The sequence below is a fragment of the Esox lucius genome, chromosome 13 (genome assembly GCF_011004845.1).
Source record: "Esox lucius isolate fEsoLuc1 chromosome 13, fEsoLuc1.pri, whole genome shotgun sequence".
NCBI lineage: Eukaryota > Metazoa > Chordata > Actinopteri > Esociformes > Esocidae > Esox > Esox lucius.
This window is the reverse complement of record NC_047581.1, coordinates 37,289,636-37,313,629: the sequence shown is the minus strand read 5'-3', so window position 1 is coordinate 37,313,629 and position 23,994 is coordinate 37,289,636. Positions and strand designations below refer to the sequence as shown.

At 42.5% G+C, this 23,994-nt stretch overlaps 3 protein-coding genes across 10 annotated transcripts; 2 read left to right on the top strand and 1 right to left on the bottom strand.

Annotated features, from left to right (window-relative positions):
* Window positions 1-1,167: 1,167 nt before the first annotated feature.
* On the top strand, window positions 1,168-4,715 carry tal2 (T-cell acute lymphocytic leukemia 2). 2 transcript variants are annotated; one of them, XM_020052414.3, is made up of 3 exons: window positions 1,168-2,177; window positions 2,302-2,657; window positions 3,531-4,715. In XM_020052414.3, exon 3 carries the CDS (start codon window positions 3,540-3,542, stop codon window positions 3,873-3,875), a length of 336 nt encoding a protein of 111 aa, XP_019907973.1. In that variant the 5' UTR covers window positions 1,168-2,177; window positions 2,302-2,657; window positions 3,531-3,539; the 3' UTR covers window positions 3,876-4,715. The 2 variants fall into 2 exon arrangements, with proteins under 2 accessions (XP_019907973.1, XP_010875533.1); XM_010877231.4 differs by having other exon boundaries at window positions 1,168-2,657.
* A 5,002-nt stretch (window positions 4,716-9,717) lies between these two features.
* On the bottom strand, window positions 9,718-17,565 carry zgc:152968 (EloA-BP1 and REX1_like domain-containing protein). The gene is made up of 16 exons (XM_010877229.5): window positions 17,199-17,565; window positions 15,302-16,896; window positions 15,112-15,210; window positions 14,352-14,721; window positions 13,868-14,082; window positions 13,557-13,697; window positions 13,339-13,453; window positions 13,088-13,159; window positions 12,840-12,983; window positions 12,293-12,406; window positions 12,138-12,211; window positions 11,951-12,055; window positions 11,714-11,829; window positions 11,483-11,621; window positions 11,143-11,263; window positions 9,718-10,095 (listed from the first exon to the last, which is right to left on the bottom strand). The coding sequence occupies exons 1-16, from the start codon at window positions 17,344-17,346 to the stop codon at window positions 10,004-10,006; spliced, it is 3,660 nt and encodes a 1,219-aa protein (XP_010875531.2). The 5' UTR covers window positions 17,347-17,565; the 3' UTR covers window positions 9,718-10,003.
* Window positions 17,566-17,871: 306 nt separating this feature from the next.
* Window positions 17,872-23,991, top strand: LOC105014697 (ras-related protein Rab-27B). Of its 7 annotated transcripts, XM_010877222.5 has the most exons (9): window positions 17,872-17,938; window positions 18,074-18,144; window positions 18,589-18,702; window positions 20,600-20,649; window positions 22,083-22,266; window positions 22,409-22,494; window positions 22,693-22,796; window positions 23,034-23,157; window positions 23,481-23,989. In XM_010877222.5, the coding sequence occupies exons 3-9, from the start codon at window positions 18,604-18,606 to the stop codon at window positions 23,665-23,667; spliced, it is 834 nt and encodes a 277-aa protein (XP_010875524.1). In that variant the 5' UTR covers window positions 17,872-17,938; window positions 18,074-18,144; window positions 18,589-18,603; the 3' UTR covers window positions 23,668-23,989. The 7 variants fall into 7 exon arrangements, with proteins under 7 accessions (XP_010875524.1, XP_019908339.1, XP_010875525.1 ...); XM_020052780.3 differs by lacking the exon at window positions 18,074-18,144; XM_010877223.4 differs by lacking the exons at window positions 17,872-17,938; window positions 18,074-18,144 and having other exon boundaries at window positions 18,580-18,693; window positions 23,481-23,991.
* The last annotated feature ends 3 nt before the right edge of the window (window positions 23,992-23,994 follow it).

Here is a 23,994-nt window from a genome sequence, read left to right as displayed (position 1 = left end):
CTCTTACACACACACACACACACACCATAAATAATCACCTAGCTAACATTTAGTTTTGGTTATGTCTCTGGCCACATCGCCGTAACAACAAGCCACACAAAACAGCTAAAAAGGAGGGTTTTTAATGGCAGGCTAAACAAAAGCAGTGGGAGAAAATGGCTAAAGAAGTGGAGGCTAAATCAACATCAGTGTAATGGTCCAGTAATTGGTCCTGCCTGCAACGCTTTGGTACTGGAGTGAATAGGAGACATATTGTGAGAATTAACAGGCTGTTCAAACCTAACCTTTAGAGCAGAATTCTTTCCTGACCACTGCTTCAAAGGTCAAGCTGTGACTGATATTTTTCACTCTGTTCCTCTAGATACAGTAATGTGATTGAACAGGCAATTGATGGCAATGTTAGTTGAAAGGAGAAATGAACACTTATTGTTGCCTCTGCATAGTTGTCTGCTCTACAGTATTCCTCTCTTATTGCATTTCCTTTACTAATGTCTTTTTGTCACTTCTCCATAGTATGTTGTTTTTTTTCAGTCGTCTAGCTGCTTGGCTCTTTACCTCCCACATGCCCTCTGCTTGTATTATCATGGCCATAATGGGGGGGGGTTCTGCTTGTATGATCATGGCCATAATGGGGGGGGGGGTTCTGCGTGTATGATCATGGCCATAATGGGGGGGGTTCTGCTTGTATGATCATGGCCATAATGGGGGGGGGGTTCTGCTTGTATGATCATGGCCATAATGGGGGGGGGGGGGTTCTGCTTGTATGATCATGGCCATAATGGGGGGGGGGTTCTGCTTGTATGATCATGGCCATAATGGGGGGGGGGGGTTCTGCTTGTATGATCATGGCCATAATGGGGGGGGTTCTGCTTGTATTATCATGGCCATAATGGGGGGGGTTCTGCTTGTATTATCATGGCCATAATGGGGGGGGGTTCTGCTTGTATTATCATGGCCATAATGGGGGGGGGGGGTTCTGCTTGTATGATCATGGCCATAATGGGGGGGGGGGGGTTCTGCTTGTATGATCATGGCCATAATGGGGGGGGTTCTGGGAGAGAGCCACAGTTAGCTGGCAAATGTTGAATGCTGCCGAAAGGAGGCAACACATCCTTATTTTATAACCTGCGTTTTACCGGGTAGGTTCCCTGAGAACCACATTTCCATTTACAGCAGGGCCCTGTGAGCAATAAGGGCTAACCTCCTTGCTTAAAGAACAGATAATTCCCACCTTGGCTGCGCTAGGATTTCATCCAGCATCCGTTGATTATCGGTCAAATGCCCTGGGCCTAACCGCTATGCTACCTTACAGGTTGGAGCAATGTGTTCATTCTAATAATTGTCTTGTGCCCTGGCCCTGCTAGGTCTGACCCTGGCCTGCTGAAAGGGACAGAGGCTGGCTGGCTGAGGGGGCCGCTGGTCACTCTGAGTGTGTCTGCAGACCTGAGGCCGAGTAGAGTGGAGAGAGAAGGGGACTGGGGAAGCATCACCGCAGGTGCAGCCCCTTGGAAGTGCAGCAAGACCCATGAATGGCAGCAATTCAGAGGTGGCCCCATTGGGCCTGTTCTCCAGGCCCCAGCTCTAATCCCAGGCCCTAATCGGATTATGTAAATTCCTTCTCCGCACAGAGACTTTTATGGAAGGCTGCGTCTTTGAAACAACACTTGAAGGGTGTAAAAAAAGAAGAGAAACAATTGGTTAAACTAGACGTCTAAGGAACGTGGGAGGGGCAGGAGTGTGTAGGAGAGACGTGGCAAGGAGGAACGCTTGGAGAGATGGTTCAGCTCATGCTTGTGACCCAGGAAGGGGCTCTGCCCGTCCCCCTGCTCGGTCCCCCTGCTCGGTCCCTCTGCTTGGTCCCTCTGATCCACCCTGTAATTTATGTGTGGCTCCTGGAATGGCTCAACACGATTACCATAGTCATAACAAAACCCACATTGTTAAACTGTCAATCTGGATATGGTATTTTTACCTTTTGTGTCCCAATCAGAGTGAGTTCAATGGTAGCAGGGCTGGCAATATACACATTTTACTAAACGGTTACCCATGGTTGATGTTTCAACATAGAAGGGAACAAATTGTGAGGGAATGATCAGGCAGGGAAACGTCTCAGTTTTGCCTCAACAGGAATTTATTAAGCCTGATGTGACCTGTGGGAGTTAAATGATGTATTAAAGGTATTTTAATGAAATTGTCCAACAGAAACTAGTGGATAAAATGCAAGCAAAGTTCCCAAATACTATTTCAAATTGTTAAAGTCGTGTCATTTGGCTAACCCAGTGGGTGTCTCTTTGTTTACAGACAGAACACAGACAGTGGTCAGCGGTTGGAAACATCCCTCCTGAGTTGTTCACCTAGCACAGTGCAGCTGACTGGAGTAGAGGCTCAACCACAGCACACGTCACACAATAGGGGCTCACCCTGCTATAAAATGTGAGATGCGTGAGCCAGCCTTCTCCCCCTCTCTCTCTCTCTCTCTCTCTCTCTCTCTCAGTCTCCATCCTTCCCACTCAGACAGGCAGAGAGAGAGTGTGAGAACGCTGAACTGACTGGACCTACTACACAGGAGTGGACTACTGCAGAAGACAACACTAATGACCAGGGTCATACACACTCATTGGACCTGATACCTGTCTTCACGCTACAGAACTTAAGAGGTGAGATAAGGGACGATTTATGGATTTTTCGTTTTCCTCACCTGAATGTCATGTTCTGGAATTGGTGCAGAAAGGAATTGTTGGAGTTTTTATTTCTTACATCTAAAGAATAGTTTTGTCCATTTTTGTTTCATATTTGAAAAGGATAGTTGTTGAACACCTCAGAAGTGTAGTAATTTATATGCATGCTAATCATGACCAACACCACTGGATCCACTGACTGAAGGTCAGACATTTTCCCTAAAACATCTCTTATTATTCTGGTCTTTTCTGTCTTCTGAAGATGAAACTGTATTAGAATATCAAATACATTCCATCAGTCTCAGTTTAAAGTATATACTACTATTTTAATGTGATTTTTATTTACAGTGTAATGCATATATTTAAGTATTCAATAAGATTCTAAATATTGGTGCAATTTTTTACTTAAAATGGCTCCATTTGGTCTGACCAAGCTGTGCCTCTGGGAATAGGAGACCATTTTGGACTAAACACCAGAGAAAAATATGGTTCTGTTCCATAACTTTGAAACAACATGACAGTTCTAGACTACTGTAAACAAAAAAAACTGTTTTTTTGGTAAAGTTTAGCAAATTGGAATTCAGTGTTGTGTGACCCACCTTTTAAAGTCCGTACAACATTTTTATGACTTCAGTTTTGAATGCACTGAAGAGGTGTGTCGGAAAATACTTTTCCCCCCAAGTTCCACATCTTGAACCTGCCATTACTCCTCCCCTGGGCTTCAGTTCAGTGCAGTGCACTCTATTGGCATCAACAACAACGCCCCGCTTTGCTCTCCAGTAGAATGGTAGCACCATCATGGCAGTTTGAATTCTGTGTACGTTTCTCTCAAACGCTCTCTTCCTCCGTTAGAACCGCACAATGACCAGGAAGGTGTTCACCAACACACGAGAACGGTGGCGGCAGCACAACGTCAACACCGCCTTTGCCGAGCTCCGCAAGCTCATCCCGACCCACCCGCCGGAGAAAAAGCTGAGCAAGAATGAGATCCTGCGGCTGGCCATGCGCTACATCAACTTCCTGGTGCAGCTGCTGGAGAGTCAGAGTGGCCAGCCAGCCTCGCACTCCCCCACTGCCCTGCTGACCTTCCTCAGGGGCAACGTGGAGCGGCTCCACTCCTCCAGGACCTGGGGCCTGGCCAGCGACACCGACGCCCCCTCCCCTGGATCGAGCTGCGACAGCACTGAAGCCTGGTAGTGTGCTTCTCGCTCTTTCCCCTGATAGGCGATTGTCTCTTTGGAGTGAAACTGTGTGTCACCGTGCAAAACCACCCATAGACTGCGTTCTGTGACACTTGAGGAGGACGTGGTGGTGAGGACAGGCGGAGGATATTCGTGTGGCGTTTGAGGATGATGCCAATCCCTGGTGAATGGAAGAGATGGATTTATTTAGCTACACTTTGATGTTGAAATTATCACGTGGGAGGATGGGAGCCTTGTGAAATGTAATCTGTAATCTGTAATCTGCATGTGGCTTGGATGTATTCCCTCCGTCATGTGTGTTTTTCTTGTTGGTTGGGAAAGCTGTCCACTTCCTTAGGACACATTAGGACAATTTAAGAGAATTTATTTTGGAAGAGTAAGAGAGGAAATCTTGTCCGATTCACAAAACACTGGGGATGCAATTACAAAAGCTAGGGGCACTTTTTTTTGTTAAATTAAGACTTTATTATTCTGATTCTGACCTTCCTTATTTGCAAAGCGCAATTATTTTCCAATCCTGCAATATGACCAGATTTCTTGAGTGACACATTGCTGGTATATGTTTTGATTACATATTGATTATTGGCATGACAGGGATTTTTCTGTTTGATAACTGACAATCCTTGCTGAAATACATTTCAATTGTAGGAATATATTGTGTTAACAGCTAAAATGAATATTTTTTGGTCTGTCCTCTGTAGTATTTATTAATTCTGCTGTTTTTGTACCTCAAGCATGTCATGTAGCCAAAGATTATTATTTGACCTTTTGACAGGGCTATTGTGATAATTTCCTTATTTGTTGTTAATTATGTTGGTTAAATATTATGTTGTGAATAATGTTATTTATTGGAACTATTTATTTAATAAATAATTTGTTAATTTAACATAATGCATTGTTTGAATTTGTCAAAAGTAAGATAATACACAACCAAACTACAGAAAATGTCAAATGCAATTTAGTATCATGCCATTGTATTATGGTAGGGAAAAAAACCACTGCCACTGTGCATCCATGTGTACTAATGTAAGTGAAACAACAAAGTGGTGAGCCTGTAAGTCAAGAGTACAGCTGCACTCTAGTAATGCCCTTGTTTCCTCTCAATTGGGCCTGTAAGGGCCATCCATCTGATTGTCTGCAAGAACCTTCGGACCGCTGTGCGGACACAGACACCAGCCCTGACCTCCAAACCTTTATCTAGTGTCCGAGGGGAAGAGTCAAAAGACAGCTTAACTTGTGCCCTGGAGCCACCCAGGTCAGCATGTAGTCAAACTCGGACCACTGACCTAACAAGGCAGATGCAGCACCGCCATCCTAGGGTTTATATGGCCTCTTGAATGGTGTGTTTTCATCCCCTACTGCTACAGAATCTTGGATGCCAGGGTTGGATACAAAAGCTTGGTCTTTTCTCTTTCCTAAAGGTTACGTGAAATAGTTAATTATTTTATACTTTCCCTCGGTATAGATGTGCGCGTATTATGAAATTACGAAACTTGAATTTGTGTATTTTCTTGTAAGTTGAATCATGGATTACTATGTTAGTACTCTATAATTTAGAAAATATGCAACTTTACCCTTTTTCTTTACATTTATGTTAATCTAATAAAAGTAAAAAGCATACATTATCTTGACAAGTACCGGAAAGTACCCATTGTTACCTCCACATAATTTAATGTAAATTACCAGTTGAAACAGTGATGTGAAATGCCAATGATTGGCGAACAAACGGAAAACTAAGTGTCCTTGTTTCACCCTAACATCATCCCGTATCATCCGCTAAAAGAGACAATTACACCCCAAGGTCAGACATCTACAGTCGTATTTCTGCCTTGTCAAACCAGCCTGAATGAGCTCATCATTGTTTAACATTTAACCAGGATACAAATCACCTCTTGTCACAGTTTAAAATCTGCCTCAGTCCTGCAAGTTCCAAGAAGCTGCAACTACTGAGCTGAAGAGTAAACAGTGAGTTGGTTTAAGGCTTTAAGGCCTTTTCTCCACCACCATCAAACCTGCTAAGGGTGTGTTAACGGAGCAATGTGCAGCTGCTGTAGAATGGGCAGATGACAACCTTTTACCCATTCTGCTTAAGACTGGAGTCATTCTGCATTTGTACAATTGAACTACAGTCGCAACAGGTTCCATATCTGCTACATCCCTCTTCAGCCTTCCTCAGTCACAACACAGCACTCAGGTCATTTGTCATGTGTCTACATTCAAGTCCTTTTTGCTGTACTAGTATTGATATATTGCAGTGATTTTGTTGTTTCTCAGTAAATTGTAGCAGGCTCAATAAAGGTGACATATGCAACATTAGGTCTTCAGTGTAATGATACTGAATCAATATGTAATTGACCGTCATTTTTACAATATAGGAAGAAAACGTCCAATATAGTAGATGTTTCTCTGACAACTTTAGCAGGATTACGTCAAAACTCACTAGCAACTGAAATCAAATCTGTATTCTGCTCATCTCCTCATCCAAGTATATTTGCCTGATTGACTATTCTCTCCCAAGTACGGGGGTAATGGTCTATTGAGAGCACATTTTCTTATCTGGGTCTAACACACTGTCTGAATCTGTTATCACAATGGACCAGATCAGTGCAGGCAGGCCCTCTCTCTCCCGGCTGAGGCACCATAAAAAAGAATTTCTGGATCTGGGTGCCAACCGATAGGCCCTGAGCTCTTTATCCCCTTAAACCAATTCACACTCTGCATGTTTAAATATTTCAGTCCTCCCCCTCCTCCTTCCCCATCGCTACTCTCCCTCCCCCTCTTTTCTTCCTCTCTGTTGCTCTGGTCTTCCCCCAGCATGGAAAGGCAGAGGAAGGCAGACCAGTGAGCAATAGATGCAGGTGCAGGCTCATCGGGGGAAGGGGGACCCCATTGTTGGCTGGACATCACCCTCTCCTCTGGAGCACTTTCGTACAAGGCCCGTTGCTGAAAATCCCACATTCTAATCAGATTATGCAAATGTCTACTTCAAAAAGCAACACGCTGTAACTCACACCCTGGGATGATAGAAGGAGAGGGGCTGAGAAAGAGTGAGGGGCAGAGAGAGAGAGAGAAACAGATAGATAGAATGAGTGAGAGTGGGAGGTGAAAGAGAGAAATAGATCAGTACTAAGGATGATTAGCAAGAGGAATGACAGCAGAGACAGACAATTGGAGAACCACTTTCAACACATTTTGTTTTCATACCGAACAGTGCAGAAAAAACACTATGAGTAGCCAAAGACAAAAACAGGAAGACTGACTTTCTTGCAGGGAGGCAAATGAACCATTCAACTCCTTATTGTTTTCCCAGGCACTGCTGGACCCAATGTCAAAAGGAATCTACAATGATAATGAGGGAGTCAGAGTGCTGCGGCTGAGATTTAGATTTAGACCCTTGCAGGAGGTGACATTATTTCCCAGAGAAAAACTGCCAGAAAACAACAGCATCCTAAAGGCTGGTAGACCTGGCCTATTCACCCAGCCCTGACCCTGGAAGAACACTTTGGCTTTAAATTCTAACCAGCTGTCTCATTCAGCTTATTGCTCTTAGTGCCAAATATCACATATCATAGAGAAAGTGGGTTAAATGAATAGGGTCAAATGACTGCACTATATAGTATAAAACTATGCTATAGTTGAAAAGTACTTTGTTTGCATGGGTCTGTTCCCACTTATAAGATCATCCCAAACATAATAGTTACACAATTTCCAGTGAGGACTTCTACTCATTCTACTCATTCTTATCTCTGTTATAAATCAGCTAAGATTCACAATACAGAATATTCCTAAAACCCATCCCAAAACCCAGCGGATGACTCTCGTCTCTGGTAACACGTCATCCCAAAACCCAGCGGATGACTCTCGTCTCTGGTAACACGTCATCCCAAAACCCAGCAGATGACTCTCGTCTCTGGTAACACGTCATTCCAAAACCCAGCGGATGACTCATCTCTGGTAACACGTCATATGATGATAGCAACAATGACTCAGCTGGTACTTCAGTAATGATTGCTAGATTTGAACAACTAATAGAGTGATTTCAGACAGGTCAACCCACTCGCCATTAAGCTGACAGTGTCTAGGTGTGTGTATAATCAAACATTTACTTTAGGTGACATAGGAGACACTCTTAGCCAGAGTGACTTACAGTAAGTATGTTTTAAGAGAGCTAGGTGAAACACTGTATACAGTTATCTTGTGAAAAGCCTGCAGTGGATACTGATAGACTTCTGGACCCTATAGTCCTACACAAGCACTTCCCTCTGCCAATTCTATCCACTTGGCGTTCACAGCTCTGTGTCAGGATTGCTTCCACTTTGCCCAGTCAATTCTCTTCTGAATCCTGGCACTCTACTAGTGAAACCAGCATCTCCTTGAAGCAAGGACTGGAACAGAGTGCCTGGTATTTTATATAATGTTGAGCATTCCTCAGGTGTACACACTGCACTTCTATAGTCCACACCTGGAAAAGGCTGTCTGCAGCCTCACCATCCTGTTAATGTTATTATATCAATAATACTACTGATTAGTTGTCATTTGTAATGTCTTCTTTTGAAGGACACAGTGAGATGACAGCCAATACACACCTCTGATCCTTACATACTGGGACTTCTACTAACCTGGCACCCTCCTGCCAAATGTAAAGTTGGTTCGAGTAATTCACTTCAAACCCACCCACCCAAGCCCATACCAAACATAGGCTATTACAAAACCACACTTACCTGTAGGACAACAAAACAAATATCAATTTGTATTGTAGTAAAAAATATACTTTCTCCAAAATCAACATTATGTAATATTTTGTGTGAAAATGTGAGAGAAAATCCCAATTGAATCTATCCGTTTGTATAACATGTCCTTGAGGGTGAACACTTACACAATCTACACTGCATAATAATTAATCTTCTTGTTCGATACAGTAAAGTACATATTCCAGCTCATTTAATCCAGTCACAAGTAATGTTAAGCATATTCTTCTATTCTATTCTTCTATTTTCTTGACTTTCCTCCTCGTCAGGGAAAGTGATGGGTTCCCAACAGCATCCGAATTTTAGTCTCATATTGTAAAATTCTGTGAGATATTTTAGTTCATTCCCTGGTAGAAAATAAATTATAGGCTTAACCCTTTGAACTTGTTCTGTCAATTATGTAAATAGGTAATCCTCTGTGAGGCTGTGTTGGGTTTTTATAGTACCCATTTTGATTATGTTATAGAACTGTGGCAGATAACATAGAGCATTAGAGCATTGGGCCAGTAACTGAAAGGTTGGCGGTTTGAATCCCCAAGCTGGTAAGCTGAAAAATGTCACAAGGCCTTTGAGCAAAGCACTTAACCATAATTGCCATTCTGGATGTAAGTTTCTGCTAAATTACAAAACGTAATTACATCTTAGAGTGGAGGATTCTACTCAGGGCATTTCCTAGTTACAGTACATGCAATTATTTCAGGGAAATACATGATTCTGGTGGTTCACATTCCGTTAATTTGTAGTTTAACTCTGTGTTTTTCAACCCTGCTCCTGGAGGCCCCCTGCCCTGCATCTCTCTCTCTGCCCTCCCATACCTGATGTAGCTCATCAAGGACTTGATAATGAGCTGATCATTTGAATCAGGTGTGATAGAGCAGGGAGAGATCTAAAACATGCAGGGCAGGGGGCATCCAGGAGCAGGGTTGAAAAACACTGATTTAACTCAATCTATTTCCTTCCGTCAACTAATTTAAATAGTCTTCAGGTGTGAATTTCAATCTATATAGTTTCCATTCTGACACAGAATAAGATGGCAGCAATCATAACTTACATTTGTCATAGTATTGTTAATAAAAATACCACAACAGATTTCTTTACTGTGCTTTTACTTTCAGTATATTCTTCTTTCATAATGTTCAGAGTGCATCCCCAAATAATATTGACATTGGCATGAGAGAATGTAAGTGTAGCTTTACACGGTAAAAGAAAAAGAAATGTATTGAAACAACACAAAATAATCGACAAAAATATGCCCATGCCATTTAAAGAAAAGAGCCAACAAACACTTCACCTTTATACAACTTTGGAGTGACATTTTGTCAAATTTCTGTGATTTCATGACTAATGAGGTTTGGCAAAGCCAGTTTTATTTATATCACCATCGTTTAGTTTTGCCTTCTTCTTTGACCTTCCACAGCATGAGCTCCATACAGGCAGTTGCATCCTGTGCAGAGTCATGGCCCCCCACTGGAACAGACAGGAACAACATTATTTCTGCATACGACAGTAGAGAAGCTTCCCTGCACCTGAAAGGCATCATTCCCTGCACCTGAAAGGCATCATTCCCTGCACCTGAAAGGCATCATTCCCTGCACCTGAAAGGCATCATTCCCTGCACCTGAAAGGCATCATTCCCTGCACCTGAAAGGCCTTGTATTAGGAATGATTCTCATGTCAGCAAATTCTAGCCTGATGTGTGACAACAATAAGTTGTTTTTGATGTCCCTATTTTCACTAGAATTCTAAAGCTAAGTCCAAATTCAGATATTTTCACCATCCATCACAGATCTTTTTCTAGAAGATCTGAACAGAATTCGTCTACCAATTTAAGAGTTGCTTTAGAACAGATTTTGTAAGTTTTTGCATTATAATTTCAGAACATTTCATAATACTTCTAAAGTTCCACAACATTTCTTCCCATACATCATTTTCAGTGCTTACAAAAGCACATTCTAAAATACTGTTTCAGGTAACACACTATTGGACAACAGAATCCAGATCATCTTTTCTAATGGAAAGAAGCTGCAGCCACACTCCCTTCCAGTGGTCTTCTCCTCAAGCCCTGTGATGAACAACTGCAGACAGGGGACAGGTCAACCATTCTCATTTCCTAGTTGAAAGAAATTCTACACAACTCAGTCCATTTCTGTTAATGTGAGAAAACCAGCGATGACCTGCGCCAGGATTCAACACGCTATCACCATCACTGCAATATAAAGTTCACAATATGGAAACACTAAGCTGGTTGAGCCAAAGTAAAAGGTAAAACACTAACGTGAGAGGGAACTGGAATAGAGTAGTTTTGAATGTGAACTTGCCATTGTGACAATATACCTAGCTTCCACATAGCTCATTTAACTGTAAAGGAACACAGCGGGGGGGGGCTTGTGTGAGACTTCAGAAAAATATTAACAAAACACCTTTCCCCATCTACACCCATGGTCAGCTTGACAGTACACAACAACACCCAGTGGATGGACGTCCTGCCCCTTGCCAGAGACTTGTTCAACCCACCACTCTCCTGGAGGATCCTCCTGAGGTAGTCTGCCGTGAGGCTGTGGAGGGTCATCTTATGAGGCAGGCCCAGGCGGTGGGGGAAGGACACAGAGGTGTCCACCACGGTGCCATGGAACAGCTGAGACAGGCAGGCAGGCAGGCGAGGGGGGGGGGCGCACGTTTTCACGATGGGGAAAGGAGGGGCGCACGTTTTATGGGCCAGTTTCCCCAGACATGGTAGAGAATATAGTTCAATACAGAAACCTGCATTTGCCTAAAAAGCTTAGCTAAAGGAGATGGCAACAGGTAGTTCATTCACTTACATGTTTTAATCATTAAATAATGCAACACGTCTCACCTTCAGGGCACAGAGGTCGGCTTCCAAGCCATGGCCAATCAGTATGGTCTCTGCACTGACAAAGCTCAAAAGAGTCTCCTGAACATCTTGGATGGACGTGCTTGACCCCCTTATGTCATCTTCACTAATACCTGAGAATCTGAGCAGCAGAGAGCGCACATTTATTCCATGCAATGTGTGTTTAAAATGGCAGTGTTTGTAAAGGTTAATACTGGAGTCTTGTGGCCCAACCTGGTGTTGTAGTCAATCACTTCATTAGCCGGTTTCACAAAGGTGTCATAGACCACCTGCAAACTGGAGTTAACAACAGTCACCCTGGCCAGCTCCAGACCCAGAGTGGTATAGCACTGCATGCAAAAAAAAAAACCAATGTATTATTAAAACTACAACCAGTGTGAACTACAACCCAACCTCAACTGACATGTCATCCAATATGCTGCTCATGAATCTGATGAACTTGGATCTCACCATTTCACAGTCAACCGAGAACACCCCTGGGCAGGCCGTGTCCGTCACAGGTTTAGGAAGGGTCGTGACAAAGTTGTCCAGGCTCACTGCATCGTGCACGTGCAACTGAGAGGCAGACACACGAGAGGGGAAACATACAACATGTTCCGTGACATCTCTGAAGTGTCTCAAGCTCCGTTCTTCTTACCTGGAAAACTTGGCAGCCCGGACATCCAACCACACCCTCGCAGCAGCTGTAGCGCGTTTCCACTCCACCCGGTACTGTGCAGTAACAGCAAGTAACTCAAACAGGCTTACATTTCTGTATTCGGGAATGAGGAGCACACGCTAAAGCGCCCTCACCTTTATTCTCGACTCCTTTTCCAGAGTGGTAGTTGCACTCCTCCTTGCGCATGTGCTTTCCCATTTGGTTCACAGAGTAAGTGGCCCCACACCGACAGCAAATTCTCTTCAGCGCTGTTTTGTTTTAACATGAACAAAAGCCCAAGTTGCCAATCAAAGAGTAAATACAAACCTGAATGCAAAGACAGGATAAAGCTGTAGTATGCCCCGTTCCAACATGATGGGGAATCATGAACCGAATGAAGAACAGGTCCATGTTGACAAAAATCCCAGAGGATTTATCCACTTGAGAGCACGGTAACAGCAGAAGGGAAGTGGGCTTCATTTGCTTGAAGACTTGTAACCTCAGATTCTTCTGAATTACATTTGCCCAAAAGATCAGACTTTGACAGCACTCCAACTCAAACCTTCCCTGTTCTACCTATCAACATTAACTTAATCCTGTATGCCTATGGCTAAACATCTCTATCTTCAGGTCAATGTTCACCATTGGTCAGCACTGAGCAACACAGGACCAAAAAAAGGCAGCACCTCATACAGTACTCACAATCAGTGATTCCCTTCTTATGATCTTCACGATACAGTATGGCACAGCCTGCTTGTTCTGGGTGCTGAAGGGGATAGTTATTCTCGGTCAATACTTCCTCTGACAGAATGTGCTCCTTCAAACTTTCATACAATGCAGCATCCCCTTTCCACGGAAAAGGAATAGGAAAGCTAAGTTATAGTCATGGGAGGTGTCATAAAAGCATTAAACAAATACAAATTGTGTGCGGAGGGAAGCATGACACTAACCAATTCCCCAAAGAGCTTTGGTATTGAGTGGAATGTTTCCTCTGGATATCTGTACATCAGTTTTATTTCCAGCTGCAAACAAGCAGTAAATAAAGATAATCAATACCTTGTCAAGACTAGAAACAATCTACCCAAACAATGTCCAGCACCAACTAATTTATTCGACTACACATGGTACTAACAATTAAATGTACTTAAAAAAAATACAGATCTATTTAAAATGCATTCACTCAGCCTCTGGAATGTGCCACCTTTGACAGAGACTGTGCTCTGGTTCTTCAGCCTCTTCAGCGCATTTACTGCAACACTCAGATACTTAAGTTTGTTAATGCTGCGATCATACACAGTCTTCTCCTCCGTGAGGGCCTAGAATAAACACCAGTGCCCAACAAACAGACAATAGGTTATGGAAACAATATGGGAAACCAGAAATTTAATCTATATTAAAGATTCATTGTTGGGTACAGACCTTTTCAAAAGCATCTTGTACAGTGACAGACGTTTTTAGGAATTCCTCAACAAACAGGTTTACATAGCGCTGCCGTACGTCGTGTGGCACTTTGGCACCAACCTCAGGACGAACCCTGGCTTTACGCTTGGTGGGAATGGGCTGCATAGGCAGTAAAAGCAAGGATTTTAAACTTGAGAAGAAACAGATTAACAAAATGACTGCAAGCTCTAAAGAAAATGATTTGCTCAATACAGTAACTGTGTCAATATCAATTAATGCAGGATTTTTCTCTTCTTCATTACACCTCTACATTTCAGGTTGATACTCACTTTTGCAGGGATATAGGCAGTAGGCTGAGGTTGTACAGAAACAGGGGTAACTGGTATGATTGGCGTATTGATTGTGGAACGGATCGGGGAACAGGCTAAGGTGACTGGAGAACTAGCTGAACTGATGGGCAGAGAGTAGCTTCCCTCTGGAAGGATGAAGTGCAGGTTATTGCCCACCTGGATGGCTGTTCCCACAGGTATGACGTTTACACAAGCTAGCAGTGAGAAAATAAGCAATAATTGGTGTTATGCACTGACAGAAATAAGATGCATTTGACATATGCAGTGATACACTAATGCATCAAACAGCCAAAATATGTATAAGGTATTTTATACATATTAAACACACACACACACTTTTGAAGAATCACACGCCCCCCCCGTCGTAATTTATCACCAGTTTCAAATGACAGTGGTTGGTACATTACTCATAAAAGCATAATTTACACATTACAGTTAGACTCCTGAATATGTCCATCCTTACTGTTCTGCATAGGAGTAGGGTGGGGAGTGGGCTGATGGATGAGTTGAGTTGGCTGATGGATGAGTTGAGTGGGCTGATGGATGAGTTGAGTGGGCTGGTGGATGAGTTGATGAGTGAGGTACTGAACTGGATGAGTGGGCTGATGAGTGGGCTGATAATTTGGTTGATGAGTGGCTTGATGAGACGAAGAAGCCATGGTCACCCCTTTCCTCTGCGTATTTGCCGAGGCAAACGCTTGGCCTCCTTTCAGAGCAGCTGACAACATGGAGGCCCTCTGCTGCAGCTGCTGGATCTTCGAGGGGTTGGACGACTGGGGGGTTCCTCCTCTGAAGGGAACGATCACCTGAGCTTTGGTTTTGGCCACCGATGACTATGGTACAAGGAGGAAGACTGTTAAAAGGATTCTGGAAGATTATTTGGGGGAAGCGAGGGCACACACAAGAAAATCAATGGAATCCTTAATGCAATGGTGCCCACAAACCTTGCTATGAAGAATGCTGCCTAAGGGGATCTTGCAATTGGAATGATGGAACCCCAATGAGTTAAACGGAAATTCAAAAAGTAACCCTGAAAGGTTTCTTTGGGGACCCATTATAAAAGTTTTGAAAAGAAACTGCATGGGTTCCCCCCATTTGAATATAATGTTCCACAAATTGATACTCCAGGAACCTCTACTTTTTAAAGTGTTCAACAAGAAGAGTGCCATGAACCACAGTAAAAAGTTAATAATATGCTAGAGATTTAACATTCAACAGCATACCTCAGTATACTTGGAAACATGGGCCAACCTTTTCCTGGGTCCAGGCAACAATTTGGGTTTCACTGCTAGCCCTGGCATCTCCACATCCACAGCACTTACCTGAAACAGGCAAAGACATGTTTCTGTCTACTTGGACGATTCCAGCAATTCCACATGTTTTTTTTGGTGGGGGGGGGGGGCTGTTACTTACAGGTGTACCAGCCTCTTCTGTAGATTTCCCTTCACACTTGTTCTCATCCTCCATGAATATACGGTAGCATTCCTCCATTGTGTCACTATCAGACAGCTCAGAATACTCTAGCTCCTCAGAACTACAGTCAATAACCAGTTGATCAGACACTGCTTCCTTGGGAAGTTGTTCAAAAGCACCCGATTGCAGTTCTATTCCATTAGTCTCTAGTGTAGTCGGCCTATGAGTGATACCAGCAGAAGTGGCTGCTTGCTCTAGAAAGTTCTGTGTCGGAACTTCAGAGATGGGAAAATCAAGATCTGGTGTTTGGCCCGGTATTTTCTGAAGACACGGCACTGACGATGAACTTTGCACAGGTGACCAGTAACTCTGAGCCGAGCTCGGTTCTGCCTGCTGCTCATTTCTCTGGGTCTGAAAGGGGAGTTCACAGGGCGAGGAGACAGGAGGTGCTAAAACCTTATCAGGCAGTGAAGATGCATGTCCGTGTGAGACGTCACTGGGTTGAGCAAGACAGATTTTCTCAACACAGTTGGAGGCAAGCCCACTTCCAGGTAATCCAGGCTCTGGCATCAATAAGCTGACATCTTCCCTAACAACTGGACCAGTGTATGACACACTCATTCCGGGACGCTCGGGTTCTTGGCTACAGTCACTTTCAGCAGTGGCCTCAGCCTCTTTGTAACAAACTATTCTCTCGCTTTCACTTCTAAGCATTTCCAAGCATTTGGACAAGTTGTCAAAGACGCCCTCGGCACTCGGTTTACCTTCGTGTTCCTGACTGGTGGAACTACTGGATAGGCCACAAGCATCGACGTCATCACCTTTCACAGCATCAGACGCAGCAGGCAGGGATAACACTTGGACATCTTCAGGACTAGGAAGAGACACTGTAAGAGCAGTAGCCAGCGGAGCCCCAGACACAGCAGGGTCAGCGGAAGAAACCGGGTGAACTTTTTCTTTCTCGTCCTGTAGTTTGTTGGTGGCGGGGTTACAGTGCTTCTTAGCTCTAATCTTCTTCCTATCGTTCTCCAGGGGTGGAACATCAATGATGAGGACCCCTTCTTCGTCAGAGTCATCCGCTAGTTTGTCACTACCAGGCGGTGATACAGTGAGCTCTGTCTCAGTCTGGTCCTCCCTACAAACAAGCCCCATTGTCGTCTTCACATCTTGCCCACCTTTCCCTTTCTTCTTGCTACCTGGTTTATGCTCAGAACAGCTAGATCCCAAAGAAGAAGAGAAGTTGGATAAAGGATCATATTCCAAATCGGTCCTGGGTTTGGAGGTGTCAACCACATACTTCTTCCTAGCAGTAGAACAGGCTGTGGCGGACTGCCTTTGGGAAGATTTGACTCTATTTCCGTTCAGATCTTTTCCTGACATTTCAGATTTGGTAATCAAGGCTTTCTTGGACTCTTTTTTTTCACTGTCCACCTGGACAGTTTGATAGCGGGATAATCTCCTTTGCTCCTTCTCTACCTCATTCTTCACTGTCTCAATTTCTTTGTTGATCCTTTCCAACTCCAAAAGGCAAGGGTCTTTTGCCTCATTGCCCGGTGGGACTCCATTAACCGAAGTGGAATATGTTTCACTAACACCTGTTTAGGAAAAATAGTAAACTGAAAATTAACTGTCTAACAATGTAAAATGGAAGCACATACATGTTACACAATTTTTCCAAATTAAATTTTTTCCCCCAAAAACTGCCAAATAATATTGCATTACACAATTCCTCCATAACAACATGCCTATTTGCTACAGCCACTACTGGCTACTTTCATTTGAGAATGAAGTAGGACTTCATTTCCAACTAGGGCAAAACTAAAGGCAAAAATATACGAAACTATGGACTTAGTAGACCAAGGTGAAAAGTTACTAACGTATTGTTCTACTGACTGACCTGCCACTGATGATGGTCCATGCTGGTGGCTGTCAAACATTCCTCGGTTGTCTTTGACATGCTTGTACAGACAGTGGGGCCGCTGACAGAGATCGCGTTTAAAAAATGGACAGTCTATATGTGCGAAAAACCCACCGGAAGGCAACATTGGAAATGTATAATTTGTCTCTACGCCGGGTAGGTTCGATCAAACTAATAAACGCGTGCACGCTTTCCATCAATGGCCCACTCACAACACCAAGCACATTTCATGACGTCGACGTTAACTGGGCTTTAAATAGCAGCCGTGGAATTATTTAAAATATTGACGATGATGTAAAACAACTCCGTTTAGATAATAAGTGGATTGAACACTTAAAATGCACGGACTGGGCAATTCCCCTGCAAATTGACAAAATATTTTTCCAAGCATTAAATACATATACCTAGTCACGGGTGCCCCCGAGTGGCCGGCTGGCCGCGCCTGTCTTCCCGTATGAAGTACTTCGGAACTGTAGGCGGTGCTAATGTGCTTATCGATGCTCAAGCAAATTAACCCATAATCAGAGTAAAGCAGTTAATGGGAGTACGCTAACTACACGTTGTATGAAAAAATCGCAACAAAACTCTCCTATTAAACGGAGAATGAGAGGTTTGAGTGTCTTCTTTCTTGCTGTTTTGAAATAGACGTTGAAGAAATTGAGGAGAATGAAACAGCGTTGGTTTGGACTTTGTTCAACAACGCCAACACACGTCTGTTGGTAAGAAAACAACAAGTAAAAAAACAAGTACAGTAACACCAAAATTGCAGATACTTGCTTTTATCCCTCCAGCTATACATTGTAGTGAATAATATGTATTAGTGTGTAATTCTGTACCCCATTATTTGTGTGCAGCTCTTTCACCTGTAGTTGTTCTCACTGAAACTACATTTCTCACTTTCCGAGGGGGCAAATACTGCATTAAGGTATATTTAGCAGCACCACAAAGAGACATTCTGCACTTTGACATGGACTGGATTTATGCCCAGATAGCAATGATCCAAAACCCAGGACTGCATAATGTGTTTTTAGGTGATTGAAATTACCTAGTCCTACTATTTCTTAGTCTTCTTTTAGATGTCTCTAAACTTATACCTGTACTGCTTTTAAACATGTCAATGTAAACTCTAAAGTTAATGTATTATTCTGTAGGAAGTTCATCATTGTCACCTGTAACTGCTTGACTAAGGACTTCTGTTTGACAGCTAATGTAACAATAGCATCAGATACCAAAGACAAGTATCCCCCAGCTTGTGCTGGTCAATGGAGAGGACTAACCCCTCACTTCCAGTTTTTCTGTCATGAAAGAACTCTCACCTGTCAGTGTTTCCCCTGTTCAGAGATGTTGATGTCATACTGTCCATTGATAGAGTGGCTGGGGTTTCATGAGAACCTTATGGACCTCACAGCGACGGTGGAGAGGATGGAACATACTTCAGCGTCTGCTAGCAATTTATATGAAGGCCACATTGACGGTAATGACTGTGAGTAGCCTATGGTCATGTAATATTCAGATGAGTGGCTTACTGTTGGTTCTAGGTTTCCATGTGGCTCTGTGAGATCAAGATATGGTTTGTGAAACTACTTTTCAGGCTAAAAATACGAACATTTGCATTGTACTTTCAGTTTCTTTCATTCAGAGCCATTTGGATTCTTAACTTTTACCTTTAAAATGAAATGTCTACATACTAGTAATTGAAATTGATATGTGCAACCATGAATTGTGTATCTTATTGTTTAAAAAAAAAAAACTTGTGGGAGGTGCTTCAGGAAGCATGGGTTGAAATCTCTTTAGATTACCTCAAGAGACTGACAATTAGAATGCCAAAGGGTCTTCATGGCTGTAATTGCTGCAAATGGAGGATTCTTTTCACAAAAGCAAAGTTTGAAGGACACAATTACTATTTCAAGTCAATACTTCTAACCTTGTCAATTACTGTATTACCTAATTTTGCTATATTTCCTCTTAAAACTCCTTTCATGTATGTTTTCATGGAAAACAAGGACATTTCTAAGTGACCCCAAACTTTGGAACGGTAGTGAATGTTGTTTGTCATTGTCATTTCGACAGTGGCTGGCAGGAGCTGTGCCCCTTATTGAATGAAAATGTTCTTTAATGTTCTTTATATAATTCATCTAAATGAACAGAAATGCAATTTCATTGTACAAACAAAATATGTAGACCCCTAGCTTCAATCTGGTGTTGTCCCCTTTACCTGAAATAACTTCCTTTAGCCTTTTCTTGTGATTGTCTATCAGTCTTTTGCATCTACGGGGAGGAATCTTTTCCCACTCTTTTTTGCTACTACTGTCATATTCAAGGGCTTTCTTGCATGCGTAGCCTGATTCAATTCCCCCTAAAGCATTTTCATAAGATTGAGATCTGGGCTTTGACACGGCCATTCCAAAACCCTCCATTTCCTCTATTTGAGACATTCCGCTGTAGATTTGCTTTTTGTTCAATGACCTGTTGGAAGATTCATGTTCAGTTCAGCTTTTTTGAAAGATGGCCCCGCATTCTCACTCATTTTGCAATTGATTCATGGTTGACTTGCAAATTGGCCAGGCCCAGACATAGCAAAGTAGCCCCAAATCGTAATGACACCGTCTCCAAGCTTGGTGTGAGGTCTGTATGTTCAAAGGCAATGTTTTTACCAAACATGGTCTCTGGTATTGCGAACAAACGACTCCACCTTTGACTCATCATTCCACAGCACATTGTACCAGTAGTTTTCCTCTTTACCCATGTGCTGTCTGGAAAACGTCAGTTGTGTCTTCATATGTAGTTTTTTTTTATTGCAGGGGGTTCCTGATCTCCCATGTAGGATGATTTTGTCTCTTACCTACAGTTGATTTGTTTGCGTGTCTGTTAACTTGGGTCATCAATTAATGTAATTGGAATTTGGCTCAAATGTACCAATATGAAGGAAAAAAAATACAACATTACAATGGGTGTACTTTTCCACATGACTGTATCTAGTCTAGACCTGATCTAAAAGTAAACCACTTATATTAACCCCCCCCAAATTAAATGAATGCATAACTTTTCTGAAATGAAAGTTTAAAGTATTACCTAATGATTAGCCTACTTGTTGAGCTTACAAAAGAATAACAGGGAGAAGGGGCCTTTAGGGGCTTGCAATGCTCCCGGTTGGCTAACTTCCACTTAAATCCACAGAAGCACACATTATTTGTGGATAGGGCTACAATCCAGTTTTCAAAGAGCTTTTTTTTTTTTCCTGACAAATACCAGAAAGCACAAGGTCTGTGAACACCACACTCTGTGGTTCTTATTTAACGGTAAACTCCTCCCCTTAAAGCATGTGAGAGGGGGAAAGGTTCATGCAATGGCATGTCTCCCCCCACTATTTGTTTACCAAGGATAGGTTGAGCTCCCTGAATGGACGTCGGCAGTACCTCCAACTAAATCGGTAAGATAGAATTTGTTATTCTTCAATCTTGATACATTTGAAGTTGTAATTATCCAGCCACATCAGTGTGTTGTCAGTAGTGTAATCATCTCCAAGCATTTCATTAGGCATTGCGTGGTCTGTCACTGTATTGGCCTACATTTTCTGAATAGGCTATGTGAGAGGTTCATTATGGCTATTTCTCATCATGGCAACTTCAATATACATTTTTGGAATGGGTTCTACATGGAACCCAAGATGTTTCAGCCTGGAGCCCAAACAATATTATTCAAAGATTCAAAAAAAATGTCAGAGAACAATTTTGGAACCTTATTTTGTGAGACTATGTAGACAATTTGCACAAATTGATTAGGAAAATACTGTCAAGAGTTGAGAAGGAATATTGGAAATATGTCTGAGAATGGATAGACAGAAAATATAGCTGAGAATGGTTAGACTGAATACAGAGTTAAAATGGTATATATGGAACATAGAGCTTTGAATGGATTGACTGAATACAGAGCTGAGAAATATAGTGAATACAGAGGTGAGGAAGACTAGACTGTGTGTTTACAACTAAATACTGAATATAAAGCTTTGAAGAGAGAGAGACTAAACATAGAGCTCAAAAGCAATAGAGCTATAATAAAGAATACATTGCTGAGGAATACATCGCTTAATTTGACCAGATTGGGCATGTTTAGGAGAAATGTACAGATGCTGGAGTTGGTGCTTTCAGTCTCTTAGGGTTGTTAACTGTAGAATCCAAAACCTTTGATAATCCACACTGGACATTCACCATAGGTGCTTAGCTGAAAAAAATCTGCGTATTATGGCTGTGAACATCAAAACATTTTAAATAAACCAGTATGTTTTGGTTTCAGACTTTTTCCTCAACACAATAATGGATTAGTTCATTATCTTTCTATCCATACACTAAAAGATTCAAGAGGTTAAACTGAATAAGTTAGAGAAGCACAGGGTCTTTGTGATCTTTTGGATTCTCAAAATTCCTGCAGCTTACACAGGACATCCACTTGACCACTCATGTGAAAACTGTGTGAAGTCATGTGGTTACTCCTCTCTGATCAGCTTTTAAGTTATGACTGCCCACCAAGCCTCTGTGATCAAGAACAACTTGACATTTCAGCTATCTGGGCAATATCGGAATATATTCCCTCTATTTTACTGTACCTACAATTAAAATATATATACTCTGTGTGTGACTTTTTCCAAGTGTGTTAGCTTGAATCAAGCAAACAATGTCCTCTGGGAAACCTTTATAGAACTGTATAAAGTTGCAGTCATCTAAAGTCACTGGGCTGTATTTATTGTAACTGTACCATCTATTCTCAGTAATTTATTTAATGTTAATGCAAAAGTTGGAATCTATACAAAGGCATGCTACATGTAAGAATATTACCGTAATATGGTACTTTTATTTCATATTGTAGGGCAGGTCCAGGACAAGGCTACACAATGACAACAACTGATTGGGATTATGACTATCTGATCAAGCTCCTGTCATTAGGGGACTCTGGAGTGGGGAAAACCACGTTCCTCTACAGGTACACCGACAACAAGTTCAACCGCAAGTTCACTACTACAGTGGGAATCGACTTCCGGGAAAAGAGAGTGGTGAGTCCTGTTTCATTTGGTGTGTATCCCACTGCAGGAATTTGAAACACATTAGCTTCCAATATATCATAATGTAGCTATGGAAAGCTTTGGTCCTTGCTCTGGAGATGACACAGGTTGTACAATGTTCTTGTGTCTTCAGATGTATTTGGGGACTGGCTCTGATGGAACGACAGAGAAGACTTTTAAAGTGCACCTACAGCTCTGGGACACTGCGGGACAGGAGAGGTGGGCAACATAAACAAGCAGACAGTGCATTTGACATCTAACACTGCAAGTATATCACTTTTAATTAAGTTTGCAGTTTATGTAGAAGGATATGTGCAATTTGCAAAAGTTAAAGCAGTTTTGAATCATTATTAGATTAGCATTTTAAATAGTAAATTCCTTATCACTGGTTAAACATCGTTATTTCATACATTTCAGGTTCAGGAGTCTCACCACAGCCTTTTTCAGAGATGCCATGGGCTTCCTGCTCATGTTTGACCTGACCAATCAGCAGAGTTTTCTGAATGTCAGGAACTGGATGAGTAAGTCTCAGCGCACAGATCTATCATTGCAATTAGATTGATATCTGTCAACCTGTGTAGTCTGTTTGAAAAATGTATTTAGTTTAACCTCTGAGTACCATACCACACTGACCTTGTATTTCACCTTGTGTTTGTAATTATAGTAAATCATCACAGCCTAGCAGGGTAGCATACTGTGAAATACTAACTTACATTTCCATCAGTAACTGATTTGATTTATCTCTTGTGATTGTTCAGGTCAACTGCAGGCAAATGCCTATTGTGAAAGTCCAGACATAGTCTTAGTTGGCACCAAAGCAGACCTCAAAGACCTTAGAGACGTACAAGGCAAACAAGCCAGAGACCTGGCGGATAGATATGGGTAAGTTAAATATACACCTGTTTGTTACACCTGCTGCTATGGTTCACTTTCCACTGCCTACCATGAAGTTAGGTTTTTGCAGTTCATACCTTCAGCACCACTGTGAAAAAAAAAAAAGATCCACAACAAATGCTACTACCGAGCAGACAATTTTTCTGCTTCCGTTAATTCACTAGGAAGGAGGTGGAGTCAGTGAGGTACTACCAGACACACTCTATGGACCACCTTCAGCATCTTTCAAATAGAAATGACTATTAAAAAAAAGCTACCCGGCCTTTATCAGTGTAGTGTTCAGTATTTTAAGTTCCTCTCTCCCTCCTTAGTATCCCCTACTTTGAGACAAGTAGTGCCACGGGGGCTCAGGTGGACAGGGCAGTGACCACCCTGCTGGACCTGGTGATGAGGCGCATGGAGCAGAGCACAGCGGGGCCGGTGTCAGAGGCTGCCAACGGGAGCACCGGCCCTAACAACGAGGCGGTGCCCTCCACCAGCAGGCGGTGCGCCTGTTAGCATGTCAGGCCCCTTATATGGACCTGCGATTGGCTGCATTCGTAATGAAGGACGATGCTTTCAGATGTGTTACTGTTGTACCAAGGGAGTTTCATGATGCTGCAGTTATCCCGAACAGTATTGTCCTCTTACGCAGTGGCGTGTGTTTATATGCTGGATTGATAACTGTTGTGTTGACTGGTTATTCATTCCCAACCTGGTCAGCATTGTCTGCACTACATGGTAATGACCAGAAAGAAGCAATAAAACACGCAATCACAATAATAATATTGAACTATTAAAAGAAGGTGAAGGCACCTTTTCAAGCCATTATGTGTAATATGGAAA